We start from the raw sequence: 14,996 nt of genomic DNA, 5'->3' as shown, positions 1-14,996 counted from the left end.
AGCTCTTGGTCTTCTCCTGGGGAGTCTCAGTCCTCATCTCTCCAGCCTCCCAGTTGCCGGCGCTGGGTTTTCAGCCAAATGCTACCTAAAAAGAGTTTGGCTTCACAAGGCCTGGGATCCCTGCCGGCCACTAGTCCATGAGGGGAGAAGCAGGGAATAGGCACTGGTCCCCTGACTTGGAGAGGGGTCCAGTGTGTTAAGATGCCCTCAGGGGGCCGAAGGTGTAGCTCAGTGGTAGAGTGCTTGCCTTGCATGCACAAGGCCCTGGATTCAACCCCCAGCACCACAAAAAAAAAAAAAAAAAAAGAAGAAGAAGAAGAAGATGGCCTCAGGTGCTGGGCTCTCTCTCAAGCATGTCATTTAATTCTCCGAGGTACTTTACCTACCTTCACCAGCTCACAGATGAGGAATCAAGTTAACTTGGAGAGTCTGGAGTGAGTGAATCTCACTTAGAACATAGAACTTAGGGCACTGTGCTCCAGGTTCATCCCATGAACACATAGCCTGTTGGACTCTTGTTCTAGAGATCAGGCCCATGAAGCTGCAATGAATGTTTTGAAACCAACCTGGTTGCCACTGGATACACTGGCTTCCCTCTGAGCACCAACAGACACCAAGGGGGGACGGGAGGGGAGGATGACAGGAGGAAGGGGCGACAGGAGGAGCTGGAAGGGGCAGAGGTGGAGAAGTTAATTAGTATAGTCCTTTGCCCTTCATTGGGGCTCAAGGAGGCCCCCTCTTAGGCAGCTTTGAGTCCATCTGTGTCTTGCTCAAGGTAAACAATCGGTCTACCATCAAGGGGACATGTGGCCCCATCAATGTGAGTGGACACGTTGTGGATCTCTGTTGGAAAATGAATAACAGAAAATTGTATACAGTTAGGGGGAAAATAGGTGGGAAATTCCATGTACTCAATAATCCTTATCTGTGGAAGGCCTCAGATTAGGGGGATTTTAATGCTTTCTGTATTTTTCTATAAGATTTAAATGTATGTGTCATTACTTCGGTAATTAGATTTTTTAATTTTTTGTATTGGGGACTGAACCCACAGTGCTTTTCCACTGAGTTATATCTCCAGCCCCACCCCCACACACATGCCTTTAAAAATTTATTTCATTTTAAGATAGGGTCTCCCTAAAGTTACCCAGGCGGACTCAAACTTGCAATCTTCCTGCTTCAAAACCACCCCCCTCCACCACTCAGTCCCCAATAGCTGGGGTTACAGGTATGCACCATTGAGCCCAGCTAATGTTTTGGTAATTAGAATGAAAGAGAAAAAGAAGCCAGGTGCAGTGGCATGTGCCCAGCAACCCAGGAGGCTGAAACCGGAGAATCGCAGGGTTGAGGCCAACCTCAGCAATTTAGTAAGACCCTGTCTCAAAATAAAAAATAAAAAGTGCCAGGAATCTCACTCAGTGGTAAAGTGCTCCTGGGTTCAACACTCAGTACCGCAAAACAAACAAAAAAGGGCAAAGAAAAGGAAGTTTTTAGAGAATAGGGGTCCCTCCATCCATCCGTCATCTAAACTTCTAAAACAACTTGCGTACCTGTACCAGGTGCTCTGCTCTTATGTTACCAGGAAGTAGTTTTGTGCCATAAAGGATTTTGTCCTTAGTGTGTACTATTAATTATTAAAGAAATGTTTGTTAATCTTGTCAGATAAGCTTAATGCTTAGCTTGAAGACTGAAAAACTAAATTGTTTGTCCCTTGACTTTGCACAATGTTGCTTAGGCATTTAGTTTAAAGGGGGAAAAAAAGAAAGAAAGTAACAAAGAGGAAACAGTGGGATTTTGTTTTGCTTTCATGACTGTTTCAATGCTTAGACCTGCAACATGCTTCCTATTTGTGACAGCTACACAGCTTCCCTATCTTCCAGCTTAGGAAAATAGGTTGTTATACTAATTACTAATCCAGGGAGGAAGAGAGAGTGAGATGCAAAATGGAAGGTGAAATACAGGGGATGACAGATGGAAACCGGAAGGGGGAGAGCAGGAATACAAAGGTTGCTTCCTGGAGGAGGAGAACCAGATCTGGCCTTGGAAGAGGTCAGTTCAGGAGCAGGGAGAGTGGAGGGAGGGCATTTCTGGCGGGAGGCAGCCAGGTGGGGCAGAAGCTACACTGGGCCAGACCTCTGTAGGCTCCCTTTCCCACCCCCTTTTCCCCTCAATAAGGGTTGGGATCCTGCGGCAGCCTTGTGTCGCTGGACTCTGGGGAGGCCGAACCTACTGCAGTTCTGGACCTTGCCCAGGAATTTCCATTGAAAGGTGAAGACAGGCCAAAGCACAAGCAGGCTGGCTCAGCTCATCCCTAGAGAAACCTGAGCTTCCATCTCTTCCTGAGAACCACCTGTCACCACAAATATGTGAGTAGGAATAAGGTCCTGTCCTCTCTGTGCAGCTGTATCTGTGTGTGTGCTGGAATCAGGGCTTCTAAGGCTGTGTGTTTGTGTGTGTGTGCATACGTACTCAATGTGTGTCCCTGCTTGTTTGTATGTATGTCTGGGTGTGTTATCTTAACCAGTCTGCTGTTGGGATAGAGTACGGTAATCCCCAAAGGGAAAAAAGGAGGAGGAATGAGAATAGGGAGACAGGGTCGTACTTAGGACTTTATTTACAGATGAGCTGAAGCCTATGAATTGAGCTTCAGCAAAAAAGGAACTATAGACTGAGTGTAGTGGCTCACTCCTAGTAACTCCAGAGGTTGAAGCAGGAGGATTGCAAGTTTGAGGCCAGCCTCAATAATTCAGCTAGACCCTGTTTCAAAATAAAAATATAAAAATGACTGGGGATATAACTCAATGGTAGAGCACCCCTGGGTTCAATCCCCAATGTTGGGGGAAAAAAATAAAAGGAACTATTGGCTCTTGGCATGAAAAAGTCCAGGGGTAGTTATCTAGGGACCAGATTGTTGTCTTCAGGATATTGTGTCTCCATTTTTCAAGTGTGGGAAAGTATAATACAATAAGCATATCACTACTTTTTTCCCTTGAAATATTGCATTAAAGAGAAGGATATGCTCTTCAGTAGAGAATCAGAGGGCGCTGGGGCCGAGTGCAGGCAGGCAGTGTAGAGTTGAACCATCCAAGCCCTGCCAGAGCATGAGGAGATCTTTTATATTGCACAGTAAGTCCTCCAACAGTCATAATTTTTCCATGAAGAAGATTAAACCTTAAACACCTGCTTCAAAAAACCAAAACAAAACTACCTCCCTGCCCCCATCCCAGGGAGGGGGGGAGTGGAGAAAAAGAAAAAAGGAAAGAAAGAGAAAGGAGAAAAGGAGGAAACAAAGAACCTCTAATCCTAAGGGCTTTCAAATGAGAGGCATGGCCTTTTCTCTATTTTCTATATTTATATGAAAATAATTCATGCTTCATGCTAAATACATTATTTACCTTATAAGAACGTTGTTGTTTTTAAATTTTAAAAGTTTGTTTAATGATTGATTTTTTCTTTGAAGGAATCCATGCATTATGGATCAGAAATATCTGCTGGCTATACTGGCTAAATGTGGAAGTCAGATTTTTTGCAAAGATGAATTTTTTTGATACAAGGGATTGAATTCAGGGGCACTCAACCACTGAGCCACATCCCCAGCCCTATTTTGCATTTTATTTAGAGATAGAGTCTCACTGAGTCGCTTAGTGCCTCACTTTTGCTAAGGCTAGCTTTGACTTGCAATCCTCCTGCCTCAGCCTCCCGAGCCATTAGGATTACAGTCATGCACCACCGCACCTGGCACAAAGATGGATCTTGACTGACATTAATTGCAGATTCTTTTTTGAGGGCAGTATAGGAGTTATTTTTTTACCATGGTTTATTTTTTGTGTGTCCATCAACATGTGAGCATATCACTTAATGGCAAGTGATTTTAACCTGTTGTGTGGAGTGAGGCAAGCCAGGGCCTCTCTTCAGAAAAATGCCTGTATCAGATACATACTTATTTCCTTCCTTTCCTTCCCCATGAAATGGGCAGAATTTGTTGTTTTGGCCTGGAACTCCTGGAGCTTACAGGACAGGTTCAGAAGGGACTGTAAGAAGGGCCACCTCCTCCATGTGTTGGAGGGGCCCAGGCCGAGGTCCGAGGCACAATGAGGAGCCAGCTCTGGGATGGCTTATGCAACCCCCAAGCACCATGCTTCCAGGCTTCTGCTCCTGCCACCCTGCCCTCTTCCCCACTCCATCCTCTTCCCTTCCTCAACCCCCGCTCCTGGATCCTGCAGGCTCTCCCTTTAGCTTTTGGGCCCTCTCTGTCTTTGTCTTTCAGCTGGAAGATCTGGCCCATGGAGAAACAGACACCCAAACGAGGAGAGTTCATTTCTCTCAAACCTGCAACCCATGGCTTGGAGAACACGGAGGCTGAGTTCTTGAAGAGCCTGGTCTGTCCCCTTCCCCAGCCTCCTCAGTCTTTGGGTTTGAGTCCTAACCCACAGTGGGAGGGTCTATGCCCACCTTCTTACACATCCATCTTCTTTGGCCTCCTCAGCTATTTGCTTGCATAATTAAGGCAACTCTGATGAGCTGGAATCCCTGTATAACTCAGCCCCCTTTATTTCACTCATGAAACATTTATTGGGCACCTACTATGTGCCAATATAACCCATCCAAGTCTGAAAGGTCAGAGAAATTTCCAATGTGGAAGTAACATTTAAGCTCCAATCTGAAAGATGAGAAGAGAAACAAGATGATGGGGTGAGTCTCTGAGAAAGCCTCAGCCTTCCAGGAGCTCCCAATCTTCTCCTTCCTCTCCACTGGCCAAGTTGAGGATCACAACCTGGTCTTTGGAGCATAACATGGCACCCTTTCCTCTCCCAACCTTCTGTGACCAGACCCCTTCCCTATGCTGCCCTGTGCACCCCAGGAGGCAGCTTTCACAATGTCACCTTGCAAGAATGTCCCCCACCCAATAACTCCAAGGACTGTGGGGTAAATGGCATTCTTTAGACATACAATGAGGTAACCTTGCCTGGGACTTTCCTTAGAGGCTTCCTCTTGGCCCCCAACCAGTCAAAGTGTTCCTCCTTGATGCAGATTGCAAGCTCCCTGAAGGCAGAATATGTCTAACACAGAGCCCTGAACATAGTAGGTGCTCATGGTATGCTTTGCAGAATTTAATTAAGTAACCCTCTGATTATTTCTTGTGCAAAAGTCCCATTCTCACCTCAGTCTACTGATGAGGGCCTATGGGTACCTTGGGGTGGTCTGGGTCTCTCACCTCTCTGGGCCCCTCAGCTCTTCTATCTCTCAGGTGGGAAGGCTGGCCCTGATGTCTCCCTGATGGCTTTAGGAGGAAGGCCGGCTTCCTGGCAGTGACTCCAGCCCCATAGAGCACGAGGGCAGCTGGAGCAAAGCTGACCCGAAGTCCTTCTCTAGATGGTAGGTGATCTCTGTGAGGATTATAGACTAGTCAGGGAAATAGGATGGGGACCCTGGCCTCCTGGCACATGTGGGAGCTGGATACCTTTGTTGAAGGAGGAACCAAGGCACTTCAGCCATTTCTCGCACCTAGATGAGCCATGCTGTCCTCTCCCTCAGAGGTAAGCCAGGCCACAGGCCCTACCTGCTCATAAGCAGCCAGAAACCCCAACATGTACAGTGGGCTGCTCTGGTGGAAGTTGGGGAGGAGGCCCTGAACCAGTCAGGGCTTCCCCTTTAACCTCCCCCATCCCCCTTATACCTGGTTCTGCCTCTGAGGGAACTTAAGGGGAAAGCTGAAGCTCAGTTTAAAACTCTTGACTGACCCAGGTTCACATTTTATATGGAGGGAAAAGGACCAGCCAGAGTGTCCTCGGTGGCAGGATCCTGAACTGAGCACAGAATGAAGGATCTGGAGTGGCAATGGGGGAGGGATCCATCTATTGTCTGGATGGAGGGACTCAGGAAGATGCCTCACTTACCCTCCAGAGAGGGGACAGGAGGATAAAATTGCTCCTGGTGGTTGAATTCCATGAGCACTGCGTGCACATCTACTAGAGGTACCTATCGTTCCTCCAGGGACAAACAGATGACCAAATGACCAGGTAAGAATTAGCGTTTGGACTGGGTCTGAAGGTAGTCACAGTTGGGCAGGGGCCAGGCTGCCTCCCTCTGGAATAGGTAGTGCTACACTCCCTCCCTCTGGAATAGGTAGTGCTGACTTAGATGATGAGTGTCCTGATCCAAAGGGAGCAAATGAAGAACAGGAAGCTAATGTATCTTGCTCCATGGACAGGTGGAAATCAGGGATGTGAAGGCCGTCATCTTTGTATATTTCTGTATGTTGATAAGGTTCTTCCCTATCAATTCCCTCAGCTTGGAAACAGGGTTTATTCCTGGGGTAATGGGGCCTGCTGGAACTGCTCCAGTCCAAAGGCCCAACTTGTGTAGACCTAGAGGCAGGCAGGTCTGAACCATGGCTCAGTTTATTCTGGGCTGGGGTTGCCTGGCAACCCTGTGGAATGTCAAGGCCAGAGCCTGGCTTGCCCTCTTTCACCATTGTACTAGGAACATATTTGAGTGGTTTCTACCTGAAGGTGTTGAGGATCCATACTGGGATTACTTTTATGGGAGTAAAAGGTCCACTCATGAACACTGTTGGTCCTCTCCCCAGGAGGAGCCTGCAGCCAGTCCTGAGAGCACGAAGCTTCTACAGTAAGCACGCACAGTTGTTCCGATGGATCTATATAGGCCTGTTCTGTACTGGTGAGCTGGGGACAAAGCCCTACCCAGAAATCACTGCCTTCCCAGCCTCAGGACAGGGTCATTCACTTTACCAATCAGTCAACAAATGTTTGCTGAGCACCAACTCAGGGCCAGCTCCCAGGCTAGGAACTGAGGCACCAGTTAAACCAGACCAGATCTCATTCTGAAGTCACTCCCTCATCAGCTAGGAAGTGGCACCAATATGCCCACATGATTCAGTGAGCCATCTGGGAGCACAAGGAGGCATGGGGCGGGGAGAGTCAGGGAGGACTTTCAGGAGGAAGTGAACTTCAAGTCTCATGAGGGGTGAATAGGAGGTGAGGGAAGGACAATAAGGAGTGAGAGGAGTCACAGAGCAGAGATGAAAACCATCATGGTGTGGACTTTGATGAAGTCTAGTGTGGCTGGAGGATAGAGTTTATAAGGAATGCCAGTGCATGAGGTTGGAAGGCTAGGAAAGGGTCTGGAATTGGAAGTGGATTATGGGGGAGGATTCTCAGTGATTTTGATTTTACTCTCAAGAGAGCCATCAAAAGATTGAAAACACAGACATGTCCAGGTGGAATTCATACTCTGGGATCCTGGGGAGACAGAGGGAGAAGGAGACATTGAGGGCCATGATATGTTTGAGAATTAAGTGATGGAAGAGGGACAGGGCTAGATTTGAGAAATCCTAGAGAAGCAATGCCAGTGTAACTTGGGAGGTGACCAGATGTGCAGGATGAAGGAGACCTTGAATCAAGGTTGCCTTGGGTTTCTGCATGGGTGATGGGTGGATTATGGAGCTTCCTGCAGAGCTATAGAACACAGGTGGAAGAGACGGTCTTGCTAAGGAGGGAGGTGATTTGGACAGTCTATTGGAGGTAGCACCACCAGGTCATCCAGGGCAAGAGAAAGTTTCCCCTGGAGAAGTTACTTGGAGAATGAATTGAGAAGTGGGTCAAGGACAGAAGCCTGGGACCATCCACATGGAAGATCAATAACATCTCTGCAAAGGGTAAACAGAGCAAGGACAGAGTCAAGTCCATTAATTTAGGGGCAAAGAGGTGGTTGTGACTTAGAGCATAAGTGCAAAAACTAAATTGGAGTAAATGGGAGGTGAGGCAGTATAGACAGCAAGTATGGAAACTCTTTAGAGAAATTTTTATGAGAACAGAGAGGAAATATTAATGGTTAGGATTTGACAAAAGATCAATGATAGACATGTGTTTGTGATGGGAGACACTTGGAACATGTTTGTGAGCTGAAGTGGGGGCTTTGTAGAAAGAGGACATTCCCCAGAGAAGGTACCTGGGCCCAGGTGGAGGGACAGGTCTTTGTAGGCTAAGACTTATCTCTGTCAGGTTAGAAGTAAAGAGAGGAAGATGGGTGTGGATATAGAGACCATAATAGGTAGCTAGGGAGGGGAGAGGATAGTGAGAGAGAGGTGACAGAAATGGCCCTAGTTTCTTGAGGTACTTAAAAACAAGTTCATCTGCTGAGATGGGGTGGGTTCATGGTTTCTATATTAGTCAGTTTTCTGTTGCTATAATGAAATATCTGAAGCTAGATACTTTATAAAGGAAAGATTTATGTAGTTCATAGTTTTGGATGCTCATGGACATGGCACTAACATCAGCTAGAAAAGTTCATCACTTCTGAGGGCATATCCCCAATGACCTAATTATCTTCCATTAGGCTCCACCTCTTAAAGGTTACACTACCTCTCAAAATTACCACACATGAATCGAACTTCTAACACATGAACCCTTTAGAGGAAACACTCAAACCACATTCAAACCATAGAAGTTGCTCATAGTTTCCTTCAGAGATGGTGTCTAAGACTGTGAAGTCATTCTTTGGCAGGGTCTGAAATCAGGTCTCCTCTGCTTTCTATGCTATTAACTTTACTCAGATTCAGATATGCTTCCCTTGAAGGAGTGATTGCATAGACTCTAGTAGAGAAAGGACTAACATGGATGGCTTTATTGTCCCTGGTCTTAGAAGACTTTGCCTATCATTCTAGCCAAAGTCCAAGGGAGGTCTTTGATTGGTACAGCTTTGTTCATGTATCTCTCTCTCTCTCTCTCTCTCTCTCTCTCTCTATATATATATATATATATATATATATATATATGTTGTAGATGGACACGATACCTTTATTTTATTCACTTATTTTTTATGTGGTGCTGAGGATCAAACCCAGTACCTCCCAGGTGCTAGGCAAGTGCTCCACCCTGTCTTGGCCTTTCCAGACCCTTCCTTCCTCCCTGGCCTGCTACAGCCCACCTCTGAGGCACTAGCACCTAGGCAGATGGACCTAATTAGGGCCTAACATCCCCCCTGTGTGAGACATTTAACTTGTCTGGCCTGTTTCGTCACCATCTAAGTGGGCATCACCACAGCAATGACCTTGTATGATGGCATGAGAATTCATTGTGAAAATGTATATAAAGTGCTGATCTCAGCGCTTGGTGACCATGGCACCTCAACCTGTCCTCTTCCCCTTAACTTCCAGAGCCTACCTGCATCCCAGGCTGGGCTCTGAAGGGCTCTACCTGTGCCTCTAAATGCCACCCATACAACAGGAATCCCAGTCCACAAGCTTCTGTGTGGAAGGGAGCTTTATTTCTACAACTCGATTTATTTTCCGTTTTCATTTTATCATCCCGGGGAGTGGCAGGAACTTAATTTATGTCTATTTGGAAACTCCCTTCACCCCTTTCCCTGGCAGACCCCAGGAGGCCTTAGCCACGATCACTCCTCAGGTTTCTTCTGACCGGCCCACTTCTCCAGGTGGTCCTAAGTTCTCCATGCTGGCAGGGAGCCCTGGAGATGTCCCTTCCCCACCACAGGCCTGCCCTGGTTTCCCACCTCTCTTGTCTTCCTCACTTCCCCTACTTAGTGACTACAGAGTGTACATACTTACAAGCTTTCTGGGGCTCTGCCTGACCCCATACCATGCAGTGATGCTCTCTGAAGTCTTAGTGTCTCCCTGGGGCTCCACCCTGGAAGCAAGGCACATGGCTCTTCTGCTTACTGTGCCACAAACCCACTGGGTGCTGGCCACCTTGCCAGGCTCAGGCCTCTCTGGGACCCATCAGTGTCTTTGCTCTGTTATTCTCTAACTAGTCTGATAGCAGAGGGGGCAGGGTGGGACCTATTTCCTCATGATGATTCATTCCACATTTTTAATCCATGGCTCTAAGTCCTTTCCAATCCTTTAAGGCCATTTTTTTAATTAAAATTTTTTTTGTGTGTGTATTTATATAGGGGATTGATCCCAGGGATGCTCTCTACCACTGAGTTGCATCCCTTCCTTTTTATTTTTATTTTTATTTTGATACAGGGTCTTGCTAAGCCTGCTATCCTCCTGTCTCAGTCTCCCAAGAAGCTAGAATTACAGGAAGGTCCTACCACACCTGGCAAGGGCCCTTGATTTTGAAATTTGAAATCCCAAGGAGACACATTTCCCCTGTGGTCTCTGCTTGTTGAGGAACAAGCCCAGACTGGCTCAGCTGCTCACAGGAGAGAAAGGCAAAAGGTAAAAAAGGAAACTTCAGGAAGAAAATGGTCGTTGATTAATCATCAATGATTGATTATTTCATGGAGTCACTGATTCAGCTCCATCCTTCATGGGACATAGCATGGTTCTAGATGGTAGCAAGCGCTCCATTGATGCCCAGAGATTTATGCTGTCTTGTCTCACCTGCTCTATTTACATCTCCTCACATTTGGTTAGCACTTCACAGTTTACAAAGCCCATTCACACACATTCTACCAGCTAATTTGTAACAAAATCTGACATGGCAGGGATGAGTGTTCTCATTTCCAAATAAGGAAAGAGAAACCAGAGAGTCTGGGTGAATTTCCTGCCCTCTGTGCTTTGGATGGAGTGAGATGGAGCCAGCATGTGAGGCTGCAGGGCCTGGAAAGATGGTTGATCCTTTCTCTGTTCCATCCCCCAGCATTTGCTGCCTTCCTGCTCGTTGCCTGCCTCCTGGATTTCCGGAGGGCCCTGGCGCTGTTTGTCCTTGCCTGTGTGGTCTTTGTCTCCCTGGCCTGCAGGCTGCTGAAGAAGTTACTGGGGCCAAAACTGAGGAGGTGTGTGAAACTCCAGGGCCATCCCCGCCTCATCCTGTGGTTTAAGAGGTGAGTGAGCTGGCAGCCTGGGGCGGGCAGGAGGCAGCAGCCTCAGCCCTGGCCTACCGGGAGGGTTCCCATGTCAGAGACCACTCCCTACCCTGTTTGCCTTCTGGGCTTGGGGGCAGGAGTTGCGGGGTGGATTCAAAGGCAACAGCCATCTCTGTTGTGTTTTGCCAGTTCTCAGCCTCAGTTACAATAGGGACTGTGATGGCTGAGACAGGACTGGACTGTTTCTTAGGTTCCGAGAGCCCAGCCCATCCAAGCAGGGAGGGCCCTTCTCAGTGCCTCCCATAGGATCCCCTGGGGCAAGTGGGAGACATATGGCTGCCAGGGACCACCCCTGGAGTCTGGCTTAGCAGGCTAGATTGGGGTCCAGGTGCTAGTATTTTTAATTATCCCCCAGTCGATTCTGGTGTAGTCACTCATGTCCCTGGACACGTTTGGGGTGGGATCTCTTGATTCTGAAACAAGATTCCTTGGAGCTCTGGAAACAATGGAGACGCCATAATGTAGGTTAGGGAAGAGAACATCAAACCCCTGTCTTAGTCATTTTCTACTGCTATAACTGAATACTAGACTGGGTGGTTTATAAAGAATAGAAGTTTATTTTGGTCCTGGTTCTGGAGGCTGGGGAGTCCAAGAACAGGGTGCAGCATCTTAGCTTCTGGTGAGGCCTTGGGCTGCTTCAGCTCATAGCAGAAAGCAAGTGGGGTGCCTGCAGAGGAGACAAAGTAGAAGCAGCTGGATGTGGTGGCACAGGCCTGTAATTCCAGTGACTCTGGGGGCTGAGGCAGGAGGGTCGAGAGTTCAAAGCTAGCCTCAGCAATTTATCAAGGCCCTAAGCAACTCAATAAGAGCCGTCTCTAAATAAAATACAGAAAAAAGGGCTGGAGATGTGGTTCAGTGGTTAAGTACCCTGGTTTCAATCCCTGATTTAAAAAAAAGCAGCCTTGATTTAAAATGAATCACACTCACAGTGCTACCAGTAACTAATCCAGTCCTGTGAGAGCAAGAATTGATCCATGCCTGTAAGTATTACCCCATTCCTCATAGAAAAAACCTGATGACTTCTTAAAGACCCCACCGCCCAAACACTGCCACGGTGGCAGTTCATTTCATTATGAGTCGAGGTGGGAACAAACCATGTCCAAGTCATAGCATTTCATCCTGACTCCCTAAAATTCATGTCTTTCTCACATTAAAAAAATAAAATCATTCCATCCCGATAGTTCCCAAAGTCTTAACTTAATCCGACACCAACTCAAACTCTGAAGTCCAGTCTCATCTGAGACACAAGGCAAACTCCTTCCAGCTGTGGGGGAGCCTATAAATCAAGACCAATTATCTACTTCCAAAATTCAGTGGTTGGGATAGGCAAAGGGAAAACACTCAAAATCTCAAAAGGGAGAGAGAGGTAGAAAGAAAGGAACAACAGGTCCCAAGCTAGTCTGAAACCCAAGAAGGCAAGACCTTAACTCTTAAGATGTCAGAATAAGTTGGGGGCAGTGTCACACGCCTTAATTCCAATAGCTCAGGAGACTGAGGCAGGAGGATCGTGAGTTCAAAGCCAGCCTCAACAACTGAGCAAGACCCTATGTCTAAATAAAATATAACAAAGGGACGAAAATGTGGTTCAGTGGTTGAGCACCCACGGTTTCAATTAAAAAAAAAAAAAAGCCAGAATAAGCCCGGGGTGGTGGCACATCCTTATCCCAGTGACTCAGGAGGTTAAGACTGGAGGATTGCAAATTCAAGATGTAGTTCAGTGGCAGAGCAAACCTAGGTTTAATCCCCAGTACTATTGACCAAAATTTAAATATATATATATTCCAGAATAAATTTTCACACTGTGTGCTTCCTTCCAGACACATTGGGTTAGCTGGGCCTCTAAAACCTTAGGCAACCTTGCCCTATGGCTTTGCTGAACTCAGTCCACATGGCTGCTCTCATGGTTGGATTTGCATGCAGCCTTCAGCTCTCCCAGGTTGGCATCACATGCCACACGTGTCTCTACTGTTCAGGGGTCTCAAAGGCAGTCTCACCCTCCTGTGCAGGTCTCAGCATGGTCCTCCAGACTCTTCATAGCATTCTTTGAAATCTAGGTGGAGGAAACCATACTTCCATAGCCCTTGTGTTCTGCATGTCTGCAGAAAACACCACATGGTGGAGGACGCTGCCCAGGCTTATTGCCTGTGCCCTCTGGAGTAGCAGCACATTGCAGAGCATCAAAGAAGAGAAGCTGTCAAGAGTGACAATTCCAGAGATCTGCAAAAGCCCCCTGAAATGACCAGTTGAATTCTGATCAGCAAATATATCTGAGGAAACTACTCCTAATAGTTTACTACTAGGAAACTACTTCCTGGGCTATATAGGAACTACCCACAAGGATGAGAGGGAACTGTGCTTGGAATCAGAGGGCCAGGAAGAGTGTCTACTCCTGACAGATTGTGGGCAAACCCACAATCCATAGGGCATTGTACAGAGTACTAAGAAGTGTCTTGGCTCACCTTTCCTCTGGGGCCCTGGGTACTATTTGGTGTGTGTGTGTGTGTGTGTGTGTGTGTGTGTGTGTGTAAGATGCTGAGGGTGATGGATTTCTCCCTCTCTCTTGCAGAGGTCTAGCCCTTGCTGCTGTCTTGGCCTTGGTCTTGTGGCTGGCTCTAGACACCTTCCAGAGGCCTGAGCAGCTGGTGTCCTTTGCAGGAACCTGCGTGTTCATCATCCTACTCTTTGCCTGCTCGAAACATCACGGTGCTGTGAGTGCTTAGCTGACAGCTGGGGCTGGAAGCCAGTGTGTTCTTTCTTTTGCCCCTTGGCTGGTGCTGGGAACTGGGTGGGAGCAGAGGCTCCTGTTGGGAGAACACCCAAGGCTCAGAGCCTGGGAATGACTGTACATCAGGATAGGCTTCCTATGAAGCAGGTGAGGGACATCCTGGAACTGGAGACCCCAAGTGAGTAGTCACCTCTCTTAGCAGAAGTCCTCAAGCTCCCCAAGGGGGGGCAAGGACACTGGATAGACAGATCTGCTGCATTTCTCCAAACCAAGAAGCCACTGGAGGCATTTCTTTCCTTGGTGACATGTCCTCAAGTTTGTAGTCTCAGAAATCATCCCCATTACCCTGGAAAACACAGAATCAGACTCCAGAGTCTATGTGAAGAACCAAAGGTTTCTTGGTATTATTAGTATAAAACAGTGCTCCTCCTCCTCTTTTCCTTCTCCTCCTCTGTACTGGGGATTGAACACAGGGTGCACTACCAGTGAGCTACACCTCCAGACCCTTTTATTTTTTATTTTGAGATGGGATCTCACTAAGTCTGACGCTAGCCTTGAACTCATGATCCTCCTGCCTCAGCCTCCCAAGTAGCTGGGATTATAGGTGTATACCACTGCACACAGCTTAAAAATGCTAATTTTCATAGTCAAAAACTGGGGTGAGATACCACAACCCTCTCATCTCTCTTGGTCATGGCCATTAATCAAGGGAGATGCCAGATGTTCAGGAGTGATGAGGGGATAGAGAAAAGACAGATACACATAGAGAGTAAAAGTTGTAGCCAGGTGGGCAGCCAAGCCCTGGTGAGGCTTGAGTGACTCTAGAACCAGCTCAGCAAGTTTATTATATAGGTTTCATCAAAAAGTTATCTGTGGAAAAGTTTCAGCAAACAGGCAATCTGAAGGATGCTGGACTGGTGAGACATTAGGGTCATCTTGTTTTGCTCAGAATTCACTATTCCTGGGAGTTGGTGCTGAACTCAAGGCTTCAACTGATAGAGCCAGAGCCATGAGCCTTCACAGTAGCCCTCCCTGGCCAGTGTTACCATAGCAACTGGGGCATCTTGACCTGCACTTCACACAGGCAGCTCCCAGCTCAGACACAGCCACGAGAGTCAGACAAGCCATAATTCAAATCACTGCTCTCCACCGTGAGGCTCAGCTATCTTCATTTCAACAAGGCCTCTGGATAATTCTGATGCATAACAAAGTGTTCATCTGCCTATTTGGGAGGTCCCTGCCTACGCACAGCTGGTTGGCCCTACTGGATTGGTCAGATGGACTTTCTCTTCCTCTGCCTCCTTTTTCTCTCTCCCATCCTCTGGAATCAGGACCCCTCTCTGCTTCATAGTGTTGTTACTACTTTCCCCAGGCTATAGCCAAGTTTCAGAGCTCAGGATTCGGTAAGGAGTCTTTAGGT

The 14,996-nt window shown here is 47.3% G+C and overlaps 2 protein-coding genes across 4 annotated transcripts in view; one reads left to right on the top strand and one right to left on the bottom strand.

Moving 5' to 3' along the window:
• Znf774 (zinc finger protein 774) overlaps positions 1 to 14,996 on the bottom strand; it is a 596,184-nt gene that overhangs the window by 322,193 nt on the left and 258,995 nt on the right.
• Slc28a1 (solute carrier family 28 member 1) overlaps positions 2,100 to 14,996 on the top strand; it is a 51,609-nt gene continuing 38,712 nt past the window's right edge. For all 3 annotated transcript variants that reach the window (XM_071608582.1, XM_071608581.1, XM_071608583.1), the window contains exons 1-6: positions 2,100 to 2,363; positions 4,265 to 4,376; positions 5,285 to 5,373; positions 6,587 to 6,678; positions 10,626 to 10,809; positions 13,418 to 13,559. In XM_071608582.1, coding sequence (XP_071464683.1) covers positions 4,281 to 4,376; positions 5,285 to 5,373; positions 6,587 to 6,678; positions 10,626 to 10,809; positions 13,418 to 13,559 — 603 coding nt within the window. In that variant the 5' untranslated portion in view covers positions 2,100 to 2,363; positions 4,265 to 4,280. The remainder of the gene's footprint in view (positions 2,364 to 4,264; positions 4,377 to 5,284; positions 5,374 to 6,586; positions 6,679 to 10,625; positions 10,810 to 13,417; positions 13,560 to 14,996) is intronic.

The sequence above is a fragment of the Marmota flaviventris genome, chromosome 2 (genome assembly GCF_047511675.1).
Source record: "Marmota flaviventris isolate mMarFla1 chromosome 2, mMarFla1.hap1, whole genome shotgun sequence".
In the NCBI taxonomy this organism is placed as follows: Eukaryota; Metazoa; Chordata; class Mammalia; order Rodentia; family Sciuridae; genus Marmota; species Marmota flaviventris.
The sequence above is the reverse complement of the archived record's forward strand: the minus strand, read 5'-3'. Positions and strand labels throughout refer to the sequence as shown.